We start from the raw sequence: 13,130 nt of genomic DNA on the forward strand, positions 1-13,130 counted from the left end.
TAACTTGCTGCAGTTCAAGTGCCTTGTGAGGTTGAAACTGGCGAATAGGGCATCTAGGGGCCACTGTAGCAATAGCACAGAAAAAAATATTATAAAGTCCTACCAAATCGTCAGTAGACCGGTCAATCAGCTTAACAACATTTTCCCTGAAGGCTGCCAAGCAACTCACTGTTTTTCATCCATCTCCAACAGCTGCCCCTTTAAGATCTCACTTCATCTCATGCGGAGCCATATACCTATTCAGGGGACAACTGCACTAGCAGTGGATCCGGCATATTGGTTACATATGCAAAGTCAAAGGGTTCATCCTTTTTTCAAATCGTAGGGTAGTATCAACTTTGGCTGTCAGACTGGATGATCGTACTGGTGCTTTCTGGCTTTAAAATCTATGAATCATAAATGTATTGGCCACAGGTCTTGCACTGAGCACCCTCAAGACAAAGAACTGGATCCTTGTTCATAGGCACACTTTGTTTCTGGGAATTATTACAAGGTAAAATCAAAGGAATCAAGATTCAACATCTCACCCTTTGTTTTCACCTATTATAGTAATTAGTGTGTGATGTCATTCTTTTTCTTGCCTTGTCTTCCCTCACCCACTACTACAGAAACAGAGTCCTGATAAAATCAATTCTCCCCAGCATGTGGAAGCATCAAAGGGACACATCTACTGCATCTGGTATGCAAGTGAAGAACCCCCAGCCCAGGCTGTAATGTTTATCCTAACTAGCAACCTCCCACCAAACCTCAAATACCTTTTCCCAACACTTACCCACAACATAGCTCCTCCTTCCCCACAGATCACCTCTAACTGTTCTCGCCAGTGCAATGTTGGTGAAGTCTGTAAAGCAGAATGACCGTCACTATACACTCCTCTCTTCAAATAATTTGAATATTTGAAACAAGACAGTTTGCCTAACTAAATAATGCTTTAAATTGCTATTTATTTCTAGTACAATCCATCCTTTAAACGCCTGACACTGTGCATTCTGAGGAGTCCTGTCCTTGAAGTTACTACAGAGCACAATGATCAAAACTTATTGCTGATGTTTTGTTAGCATTTACTGGTAACATCTTGGCAGAGGGTGACCTCTAGTACTGTCTCTAAACATTTTCAATTTACAGACTCAAGTATTTTTGCTGTCTTTGGCTCTCATTCTTTTGAAGAGGTCAGCCCTTTATGAATTTGCCACAAGAAAGAAGTTCAAAATGCCCTATAGATATAACCAGCTTAATAGGAATATAGCTGTGATGAACACATAACATACGATTCGTTTTAATATTTATAGAAGAAATTCACATTGTTTTAAGTGTACACAAGCAGCTGCTGTCATTTGGCTATGAGCAGATGTTAGACCTCCGAAAGCTTCTCTGATAATTAAAATACTAACAGCTAGTGTTTTACCCCAGCTGCAGGTTCTGTTTACTGTAAATTTGATTTTAATGGTGCCTCTGTGCAGTTATTGAATAGCGGTTTGTTTTCTATCATACATGCAAAAGTGTCTACAATGAAGACAAATGGATTATTTCCTGTAATTTCCTCTGGAAAGATATGACAATACTCTGTAACATAGTTGCATTTATAAATGAAACACAAATATGACTACCAAGTAATAAGTGATAGTTTCTGTTGCCTTACCTAGAAGAAAATAATTAGGGAAACGTATTGTTCTATTTAGCACCAAACAGTCTCACCTAAAGCTGCTGTGCTTTTCAAGTGTGTCAAGAAGCACCCTCAAGCAATGAACAGGTGTTCCTTTTTTACTGAATGAGTGTGCAAATCAAAAGAAATAAAATCAATAATACTTATTTTTCAGAGGTCTGCTAGAGTAATATACTGTCCTTTGTATCATTTAATTTTAAAAGTATACCAATTCTTTTGAGATGTTTAATGTTAGGTATCCTGTGTGTCAGTTCATTTTCGAGTTACATACATGTGCATCAAATACTAGAAGAGGCTACTCAGTCTTGAGAATTCTTAATCCCCTGGGCCAACATGACACATTGCGCAAGCTACGTGGTTAGTCCCTTTGGCGGTTGAGACTAACCAACGCAGTAAGCACTCACGTTGGCTATGTCTACACTGTGCACCTTACAACAGTGCGGCTGTGCCACTACAGCCAAATTGTAAGGCACACAGTGTAGCTGCTCTTTGTCGCCGGGAGAGAGCTCTCCCGGTGACAAAATAAAACCACCCCCAACAAGGGGCAGTAGCTTCGTCGCCGGGAGCACGGCTCCCACCAACATATAGTTGTCCACACCAGTGCTTTTCGTCACTAAAACTTTTGTCGTTCGGGGTGGTGCGGGGGGGGGGGGGTTATCACACCCCTGCGCAACAAAAGTTTTAACAACGAAAGTGCAGTGTAGACATAGCCTTTGATAAATAAAAGATTGCAAGACCAGGGTCAAAGTGTGTATATACTTGAAAACCATAAAACCCTGTTGAGATACTAATGATCAGTGGTGATCCATAACTTTGTGTTATGAAATAAATAAGATCTGGAATCAGCTCTATAAAAAAATCTGGATGGATTTTCCAGTCACTTGATACCTAACCACGGGATAGAAATTATAGTGCTTTTATACTTTTGATGCTGCCTGACAGGCTGTCTGTGTCCAAGAAATATAGTCCTCCAATTTGGTCAAGCATATCTGGTATGTCCTGAAGTTTGGATTATGGTTTAAAAGTGCTGTTGAGACAAATGCACTTTCCAGCTGCAGTGAAGGGGTTGAAGTAGAAAAACTAGATAACCTCTATGTCCCTTGTTCCCATACTGTGGCTAGTGCAGCACTGGGAGGCAGTCTGCAAAGAACTGGCTGTGCTGGCCCTCTTCTTTGTTTCCAGCTGCTAAATTGCATTGGAAGAGCTAGCAAACTATACTGAGTACTCCCCTAATATTACTTTCCCATATAGGCAATTGCTGAAGTTGCCACAAGAATGTTATATGATCACAAATCCAAGTGGAGAAGATAACTTGCAAAATCACAAATGGGAGGTGGAGAGAGTTGGTTTGTTTAATCTGGGAATAGTAGGGAAGGTGGTCCATAAGACATCTCTATTATTTTGTGGCCTACGTTATGTGAGATTCTGGTTTTGGAACAGTATATTCCTGTCATGATCAGTGGAGTTTTTTTGTGCATAATTGCCATTGTTTAGATCAGAGTGTGCAGGTTTAAAGATGATGTGTAAAGGATTTTTAATTAAAAAATTGGATGTGTGTCCATATTGTTTTGTAATGTATAAAGATCTGAAAGGTTGGTTTTGTTCTGTTTTTCCAAAAGTGTTTTTGGTCTCTCCTAAGTTTGGTGAAGAACATCAAAGGGGGCCTCAAGAGATGTGTAAGATTAGCTCTCAGCCTTTAAGTGTAGGGACAGAGATTTTAGAACTTTAACAAAGAAAGCCTTTTCCCAAGGGTAAAGTAGGCACTGGAGGTAAACAAAGCCAAACACAAAACAAAGTGTTTAAACAATCTGACTAAAAATCCCTTCCCTTCTGAATTGCTCAGCTCTTAGTCTTTGGCTCGCATTGCACTAGTTTCTTAATTGCCATAGATCCTTCCGAGATAGATAAGACATAAAAATACAAGCAGGAAACTCCATCCCCATTTAATTTATGAACTTAAAAAAACAATTCAGGCAGAGTCCTTATACACTTTAAAGTAGCAGGGAGGGCATGCTCTACTTTCTAAGCCACTTTTAAGGTTAAAACATCATCCTGTACTCAAGCAATTCTTGTGAGACCTTGAAATATCTAAGCACAATAGAGTGGGTTGAGGGGAAAACTAGAAGCCTTGGAGGATATTTTGAGTCTCAACCTTAAGCACAAGTTTTGCTTTTTAGGTTTAAATTGATTTCTTAATATTATTTGAAATTTGTTTTTGTTATTTAATTATCTTTTATGGTTAAAAAAAAGTGGAAAAAATCTCATGACATTTGTAGTGTATGAGTTTTAAATTCTTTGATTATATTTTTATGTTTCTTATGGAGTTGGTATGGCCCACTGTATAGGGACTTATTTGGACTACGTTACAGGTATATACTGTCTTCCTGAACATAATAGCTTCTGCAAAGCCATTTTGGTTTATTATGTTCACACATATTTACACAGATTACAAATACTTTGGTTTAACCCACATTGTAAATTTTAATTTAGGCATACGGAATCTTCATGCCAGTACACTGTAATGGCTCCTGTACGGAAGGTTATGTAACACGTTCTTACCAATTTACATCATTTCATATCCGTGAAGCAATTAATATGAATACTAATATTTAAAGTGACAAAAATAGTGTCTGCTGATGTGCATTAATGGAGTTTCAAATGATAACCATTAGGAATATGTTTAATTAGTTTCTTTATATCCTAAATATCCTAAATATAGGATATAAAGGCCAAAATGTTGACCAGTTGCCTAAAGCTACCTAAGTTTACCTAAGTCCATGTTTAGATGGCTCAATAAAAATGTCCAGATTTTCAGAGATGCTGAACACCTGCACTTCCCTTCAATGGGAGCTTCTCAGCAGCACTTTCAGGCCTCTTTTATTAAGTTGCCTAACTTTTGGCACTCAGGTGTAAAAACATTGGCTCGTATGTCTCTCTTGAACCATAGGCCTACAAAAGAATAAAGAGAACTGGGTTTGTATTTAAAGAGCAGAGATAGGCATCTGTGAAAAATCAAGCCAAACCTATTTTTGTTTTTTATCTTCAGAAATGGGGCACCACACACCAATTCGTACACTACGTTTAAATGAATGAAAATAGTGGTTTACAGAGAAAATGTTTTTATTGTTGTGAGCATGCATCAATACACAGTACATCAAGAACCTGATATATCTCTTATTAAAGTCAGTGGGAGACGTCCTCTGGACTTTTAGGGGAGTTTGATCAGCCCTAAATTATTCAAGCTTGCCTTTGAATAGTTGATATACCATATCATACAATATATTGTACTAACATTTAGACAATTATTGTCTAAAAAAGGAACCAATTATTATTGCAGTTATTGATATTGATTTGACTTGCAAAACTATTGGTGATGGCTCTTGTAGAGTTAACTCATTTATCTTTTAATATTTCTGAAAGGTTGTATTTCATTGAATATCATGGAATTTTACTGGATTTCACGTGAGAAACATGTCACATTTTTTTATGTTAAAAGTAGTTCTGACTTCTTAGCATTCTTGAATAATATGGTTTCATTTAAATATTTGTATTTGTGGATAAAGCGTTCCTTGAAATTGAAGTACACAAAATGAGCCATTGTTGAATATAATGCTCCATATCAGCCCTCACAAAAGTTTAAAAGTATCAGGAAAAATAACTCTATAAGTTACAATACAAACACAGGTAATTTCCATTGTCATAACAAGCCAGCCCATTATTTCATTTACAATTTAATACCTCGTTTTTAGTGAGTGCATTGTGAAGGGTAGGTTAGGCTTAATGTCACTGTGTAAAACCACTTAATACAACTTTTGGAAAAGGCTTAGAAATCTAAAGGAACGCCCATTAAGAGCAAAGTTGTGGTTTACATACAATATTAGCACAGACTTTCCTAACACATTACGCATTTCTTTCTGAGACAAGTCTCTTTAATGCCATCTTTATCTGCTACACGATGCATGAAATCTACTTTCTGCTTTAGAACTGCAAATGACCCTTGACCCCTTTAGTAGAGACACAATGTGACCTTTCTATTGTCATCAGTTTTCATTCTCTTGAAAATTCTATGAATTTTTATTACAAGTTTTTTTAAACCAAGCTGAGGCTTCAACAAATTACTTGACACAGATGAGATGAAGTTGTTGAAGTAGTGTTAGATAAGTTTTACAGCCAGCATGTGTGCTGCTGAACAGTACAAAGCCAGTGTCCTACAATGTCATACACCAGTAACTGCTGAGCCTACTATTGGATAAATACATCATTTTATGGAACATTGATTGTTCTATAAACCCAATGGAGTATTATGCTCTATGATCAAACCATTTAGATTGTGTGTAGAGCACAGAAAATGCCATATTCAGGATGGTACTAAAAGTGCCATTTGTGTATTTTATGGATGTCATTACGGGGGAAACTTCTCTCTGTAGGCCCTGTTTACTGCAAAATTTTTTAGTCTGTAATGACATTTTTCATTCACAACGTATGCCTTCAAGAGAGGGGCCCTTGTTTTATTTGTTTCATTCGAGTTTACTGCACAAATCCTGTACATTTTAATTAAATGTAAGCTTAACAAAAAAATAAGATATTTATTCTGTGGGGAAAAATGATGACAGTAACAAAAGAGTAACACACACACAAAAGAAAGAAGTCAGGTATTGAGTAAAAGAGAAAAAAAAGCACTAAACCCTATTTGTAGTTTCCCAAACACATATTAAACATGAAAGCCTATCTTTTAGCCATATTTGGGGGAGTGTGTGCTCTCTGAGAATTAAAATAGCCTGGAAATATGGATTTAATGTCTAAAATCTTGACATTTTCAAATAAAAAAATAACAATCACTGAGGATGCCAGTTGATAAATAATGTCTCTGTTAAAATGACAGGCTTCTTGGAAAGAAACCATTTCTCTGAGTATTGCACCCCTACATATGAAACACCTCTTTGCAATTTTTTATGGCTATGAGCTCTTGCATCATTGTGTTTTGTCCTTTGAATGTTTATTTGCGTATCTTTTCAATTTGTAATGATATACTATCAGCAGCAAGTGTAGTTTTCCTAATATTAATGTACGTTTGTATTTTAGCCTGTGTTTGGCATGACAATCAACACTTTCCCTCCCCCCATTCCTTTTTTACTTTTAGTAACAAGTGACTTGCTGCTTGATACAGTCAAGTAATGCGACATTTTCATTACACAACGTAAAAATATTATGTTGAATAGCAGTGCCCATTATACAGCTGTATTGTCCCAAAGTCATAATAGCAACTAATCCTTAAAACATACTGTTTCCTAAATATCTCCCCTCTTTGGCTCTTCACTTTCAAAACAAAGAAAACCTATAAAATATACAATTCGTATGTACCATGAAGATCACTAAAATTGAAGTTGATGTTCCCAGTAAATTCTTGGTCATAGTCCAGTTAAAATTTAAAGTTGCAGTGGAGAGTCACATTAGTTTAAATGACACTTGAACTTCTACATAGCTCAACATTAATTCATTATAGTTGAAATAGAAGGATCTTCAGTGGGTGAATCTTTTACAATCTGATTGAGGCTGTTACATTTTATAGGAGCCATTTTTCAAAGCAGTACTGACAGCACTCGAAGTTATTAAATTGCTGAATCAAAAGATGGACCTGCAATCGCATTTATGAACTGTGATGGAATAGCTGGGGTTGCACCGAGCTGAGGTTAAGATGTTGGTGTAGTTAAGCTTCATCACACCCCTTTGTGACAGCAGTATTTACCCATGTAGTTTACTTTAATGGTCAGGAAGTGGCTTAACTCACCTCTGGATTCAAATAGATTAAGTAAGCAGTCAGAATGGCGTAATTATCAGTGCTGCAAGGAATTCACTGGATAACTCTACACCCAAGAGACTTCCCATTGAATTGCAGAGTAAAGACTGAAGTTGCATAGGTTCACAGATACAGCATTTATTTTAGAGGCTAAGAACAAGATGCATTTCTTTTTCTTTCCGACCCTGCAAACTGGACCTTTCCCTAAGTGTGATGACAGTATGATCTCTACTGTACCTAAATTACCTTTTTCTGAGGGTAATGATGGTGTGGTTTCTGCTATATCCAATGAATACTTATGATTTGTAGATTTAGTTTGATTTCTTGCCATATCACTGCAAGACCCATCTTGTGTCATGTCAACAAAGAAGACTCCTGAGAGAATTAATTAATCCTATGTGATTATGAAACATGGACATGTTAAGATTATTTTGATAATTATCCTTTGATACTGATTTCTGCCTCCTATTTTTTCTCTTGTTTGGGGGTCTTGTGTATGTCAGTGCCCACAGAGAGAAAAACATAACAGGATAAATAACAATGATACCAACATAGCTTATCCCTGCCAAAATTTAATTCAATAGCATGTGCCAGATCAATCATGCAATATCATTTGGAAATACTTAACAGTTTAAGTTGTTAATTTTCCTTTCCAAAGATAACCATTAAAGCTCCCTCCTGCCTTGCAAGCTAAGATGAAGAAGCTTGTCTAATTCCAGTTTAGATTCTGAAGCTGAGCTGCAGTCGCTCAGTTTAACAAACTTCATGCATGTGTTCTGTAGTATAATTATCCAGCCAAAGCTTTGAAGCTTTAAAAATTAATAGATCATCTACAGCCCAGTCTTTTGGGCACAAGTACTATCTTGATGTGTATGAGACCCTGGCTTGATCTTAACCTTAGTATTTCATGCTGTTGAGGCGTGGTGCTGCTGCAAGGTGCTAAGCACTTTGGCCCTGATCCAGCAAAGCACTTAAGCATGTGCTTAACTTTAAGAAATTATTCTCTTTGACTTTAAGCACACGCTTCAGTGTTTTATGGGACTAGGACCAATGGGCTCAGCACTTTGGATGATTGAGCCCTCCAAGGCCAGATGAAGGAGCAACTTGCTTGGATTCTGAGGTGGGAAAGCAACTGTGCCATTCATTAGCACCTACTACTTACTGGCTCAAAGAATCAGCAACTGAAAGTGAAGGTCTACTCTGAAATGTAAAAATGATACCCTCCTGCACAACAGGCCTGCTCCTTGCGTACATTCAGTCCTGGATGCTCTCTTTTGTGACAAAAATAAGATTTTACTGCTTTTTTTGCACCTGTTAGCCCTGCACAGCCCACATAGCCAAGTGAGAGTGAGCTGGATGCTGTTCCATCTTCTGCATCCACAGAAGATCCAGTCAACTATACCTGTGCAATTGCACCAAAGGAAAGGGAGGCTGCACGGTATCAGTGAGGTTGTATTTTCAACACAGTGGGGTAACAGGGGCTTCATTTGGCCTGCAGAACCTTTGTCATTGGTAGGGCCCTACCAAGTTCACAGTCCATTTTGGTCAACTTCATGGTCATAGGGTTTTAAAAATGCTGATGCTGCTCTGTGCCTACCTGAGACTTGCAGTTTGGGGGGCAATGCCAAATTATGCCAGTGTTAAAAAGTGACGAGGCATGGTCCCTGCCCCACCCCCTGTTCCGGCTCTGTTGGCAGGGTGAACCAGAGGGGGCTCCAGCTGCTAGTCCCAGCCAGGCTGGGGAGGGATGGGACTTCCTCTTCTCCTGCAGGGGTCAGTTCTGAAGTGGGTCAGACCCATCTCCAAGAACCTCCCTCAGCTGGATGAAACTCCATGGCTGCTCCCTATATAGTGACTCCTTCCCCCCGTGGCTGAGGAGTGATGGGGGCAGAAATCAGGGCGAGGAGTGCGGAGCTTCCTGCAGCTGAGGGAGGTTCCCAGAGGTGGGTCTGACCTGGTCCAGGAATGGCCCATGCAGGAGAAGAGAAAGTCCCATCCCTCCCCAGCCCTGCCAGAACTAGCAGCTGGAGCCTGGTGCACAGTACGAACCATGGCTGGGGCGCCCCCAGCCCTTCCCCTCCCCAGGGCAGATTTCATAGGGGAGACCAGATTTCTCGGTCTGTGACACGTTTTTCACAGCCATGAATTTTTGGTAGGGCCCTAGTCATGGCTCTCAAAATCTGGGTTAGGTTTGCAGAGAAAGTAGTTGGAAAAAACATCTTTTGACTTGTAAATTGAGAAGCTTTTATATGAAAACACTCAGGAGACAATTCCCATGCTGGCATTTTTACGGCATACGCTGTTCAGAGTGAGGCTATATGTTTTCTCCAACTAACTAGACGAATGAATAATGTCAGTTAGGTGTGTTGGGGAAGGAATTGGGGTGGGGGAATGAGGAGGAAACTAACGCATCAAAACAAAGATATGGCCTTTAATTTACCAAGAACACCAGAATACTGAAAAGGATATGTTGCACGTTATCACACCCAGCTGTGCTTAATGTAATACAGGCAAATACAATTAATTACAAAAATAGCAGTACTACAGATACGTTTTTCTCATAAAGGTGTTAATGGTTTTTAATTGTATACTGTATTTGTATGCTGCTTAATACAGAATGTTTTAAACGTAACGAATTCAGATTGTTAGTACTCTGCAGAATTGTTAACAGCAGCAATTATTTGGATTCTATAAATAAATAATTGGAAAACATGCAAATTGGTTTTGTTCAATTGCATATTACACCTCTCTGCCAGGGAAATTTAAAAATTGCACTGGAAAGTTTTTTGTGTTTAAAATAGTGAACTACAAATATTTGCCATGATTCCCTATTAACAGACTTTTTTTATTTCCTAGGCATTGTATCCAAGTCCTACGAATGCCGGCTGAAGGGTCAGGGAGCAACCTTTGTAGAGACCACCAGTCCTTTCACAGCAGCAGCCCTGGGAGAAGTTTCTCCAGTTAAAGAGAAGGCCCTTCGAAGTAACAGAAGACAATCCCAATCAGCTGAGCAAGTGCAGCAAGTTATCATTATTCAAGGATACGATGGTGACTTTGCAATTGATGCCTCCGTGGAAGAAACGGCAGCAGCTACCCTTCAGACTTTGGCAATGGCGGGTCAGGTGGCAAGGGTGGTGCATATTACGGAAGATGGGCAAGTTATAGCCACAAGTCAAAATGGTTCTCATGTGAGTGGCCTGGTTCCAGGACAAATACTCACTGAGCAATTATCAGGTGGTGCGACACAAGTGGTAGTGGTAGAAGGCTCTGTGGAGGGAACTGATATGGAGGAGGCTGTCCCAATAGATGCAGTGTCTGACTCCGGTAGTGCTGTGGTGCAACAGATAATGAGACAGGAAATTTTAGATACATCAGAAACTACAGTACATCCTCCAGAGTCGTCCTCAGCATTAGATGCCCTCCTTTGTGCTGTAACAGAGCTGGGTGAAGTGGAAAACAAAACTGGACTCCTCGACAGAACCAGGCCTAGTCACAAAGAGTTGTTACAAATGACAAATCAGGAGCAATCCAATAATCCTAATGACACCGAGACACAAGAAATACAGATGTTCCATGAAGTTCAAGGGACTCAGGAAGATATAGAACCAATGGAAGTAGTGACACAGGTCATTCACCCATCTACTATAATTGCATCTCAGGAGAGAGCTCAAGCTGCCTTCAAGAAAATGGTCCAAGGAGTACTACAGTTTGCAGTATGTGACACGGCTGCAGCAGACCAGCTGATGAAAGAAGGTGTCACTCAGGTCATTGTAAATGAGGAAGGAACGGTGCATATGGTGGCTAGAGAAGGCTCTCAAATAATAATGCAAGAAGCTGGTAGCCATGCACTCAGTGTCCAAAGTGAGCACATGGATTTAGTTGAGTCTGATGGAGAAATTTCACAGATCATTGTCACAGAAGAAATAGCTCAAGCCATGGTTCGGGATTCACATGGCAACTTCTCTGAAGGTCCGACCCATTACATTGTAACAGAATTACCACAAGATATACAAGATGAGACTGGTGTGTATTCACACACTGTGATAGAGACAGCTGAGTCTCAAGAGATTTTGGAAGCTGGTACTGCTATAAATGCTGAAGCCGCATCCCCTGATGGAACAGGAGAACAGTTAACTAGTATGGTCATTTATACAGAGAGTGGCTCCCAAGCAACAGTAATTCAGGGCCAGGGAGATAGTAATGAACTACAAGAAGCGTGAAGAATTGTTTCTTGGAAAATTAATAGACGTGTAGGAACTTAATTTGTAAAACCTTCATAATATGATATTCCTCCATCCAGGTGCCAGCCTCACTGTGTGAGGTTAATGTCAGCTACTGGGAAGAGTATACAGAAAAGGTATTATCTTATTACAATGGACAGAAAGTTGACCTGAGTATGATTAACAGGCATAATATGGTAAGAAAATGACTAAAGCTCCCCTTCCCTCACCCAAATGAGTCAGATATGATTCTGGTTTGGTTTGGATTATTTTGTGAGTTCAGGGTGATTTCCTGGTTTATGCCTTGTCTGACTGTTTTTGTGGTTATGCTAAACATAATTTTTTCACTTTACTTATACATTTTGTGAGCAAAAAAATTAAAAAACCAAAATCACACCACATGTTAAAAATATGAGGTGACAGTTTGTAAGTAAAGTTGGATACTACAAGTGTTGTCCTGTCTTCTTCAAAGGCAGAAAGCCTGACATTTAGTTTTCTAAAGTCTTGCTCTAAAATGTCCCTGGTCAAAAACATCTCAGCATAATGACCCTTTCTAAATTTGTGTCTGAGAGAATCATTTTTCTTTAACTGTAGTTAACTCTTTCATTGTTTTGCATTGGACCTTGAGCAAGAGAGACCTCTAAAATCTACACTTTAGAAAAGTCTTGATACATGTATTCAGAAAACTGTTTTGGTTTAGAAAAAGCTTAATGCCTGTTACTTGCAACTTAATTTCAAATATAAAAGCCCTGCATATGAAATGTGCATTTTGGGGTAAAAAATATTGTCACTGTCAATGTTTTGCTTTTCTTACAAATAGTGCTTCATATAAATACCATTTTGCAGTTCATTTTGTGAATGACTTTTTGAAATGTTAGGGATTTTTTTAATGAAAATTCTGACATTGACATTAACAAGTAGAAAAAAGGTGACCTTGTATTTCTTGCTTAGACCAGAATGTCAATTATCTAGTTGTGGACACACTGCAACTGTTCAATGCAAGTTCATGTAGAAAAGATTTGTTTCCTGATACAACTGATTTTGTTTCTTTTAAAAAAAGAAGTTGTAAAATATAAAATGGTAAGGGGGTTTGGTTGGGATTTTGGGGGAGGATTCTTTCAAATAAAATGTTAACATTAAAAAGAAGCATCATGATTTTTAATATTAAGCAATAAACAACACTGGCATTCAGCAGCAGGAAATGAATGGTATCAGTTATGTCTGCGCATTTTCTCTTTCCCTTTCTTTGGCTAGATAGATAGATAAAGATAAAAGAATCTAATTTCTGAAGTGTGCCTCATGCATGCTTAATATAATTGTCCAAGTGTTTAGGGTATAAACCAAGCAGACTCTAGAGATAACTGCATTTCCTATCATGATTAATATCTTAAAATCATCAAGTGTAAGAAAGTTGGGGAGAGGTAAAACAATAGTTTCTTCTTGGAGCAAC

At 38.6% G+C, this 13,130-nt stretch overlaps 1 protein-coding gene across 1 annotated transcript in view; it reads left to right on the forward strand.

The window, feature by feature from the left end:
• The window catches only part of ZNF407 (zinc finger protein 407), a 398,789-nt gene extending 385,963 nt beyond the window's left edge, over positions 1–12,826 (forward strand). Inside the window, exon 8 of the mRNA XM_045007628.1 lies at positions 10,317–12,826. Coding sequence (XP_044863563.1) covers positions 10,317–11,680 — 1,364 coding nt within the window. The 3' untranslated portion in view covers positions 11,681–12,826. The remainder of the gene's footprint in view (positions 1–10,316) is intronic.
• Positions 12,827–13,130: the final 304 nt, after the last annotated feature.

This window comes from Mauremys mutica, chromosome 2 (genome assembly GCF_020497125.1).
Source record: "Mauremys mutica isolate MM-2020 ecotype Southern chromosome 2, ASM2049712v1, whole genome shotgun sequence".
In the NCBI taxonomy this organism is placed as follows: domain Eukaryota; kingdom Metazoa; phylum Chordata; order Testudines; family Geoemydidae; genus Mauremys; species Mauremys mutica.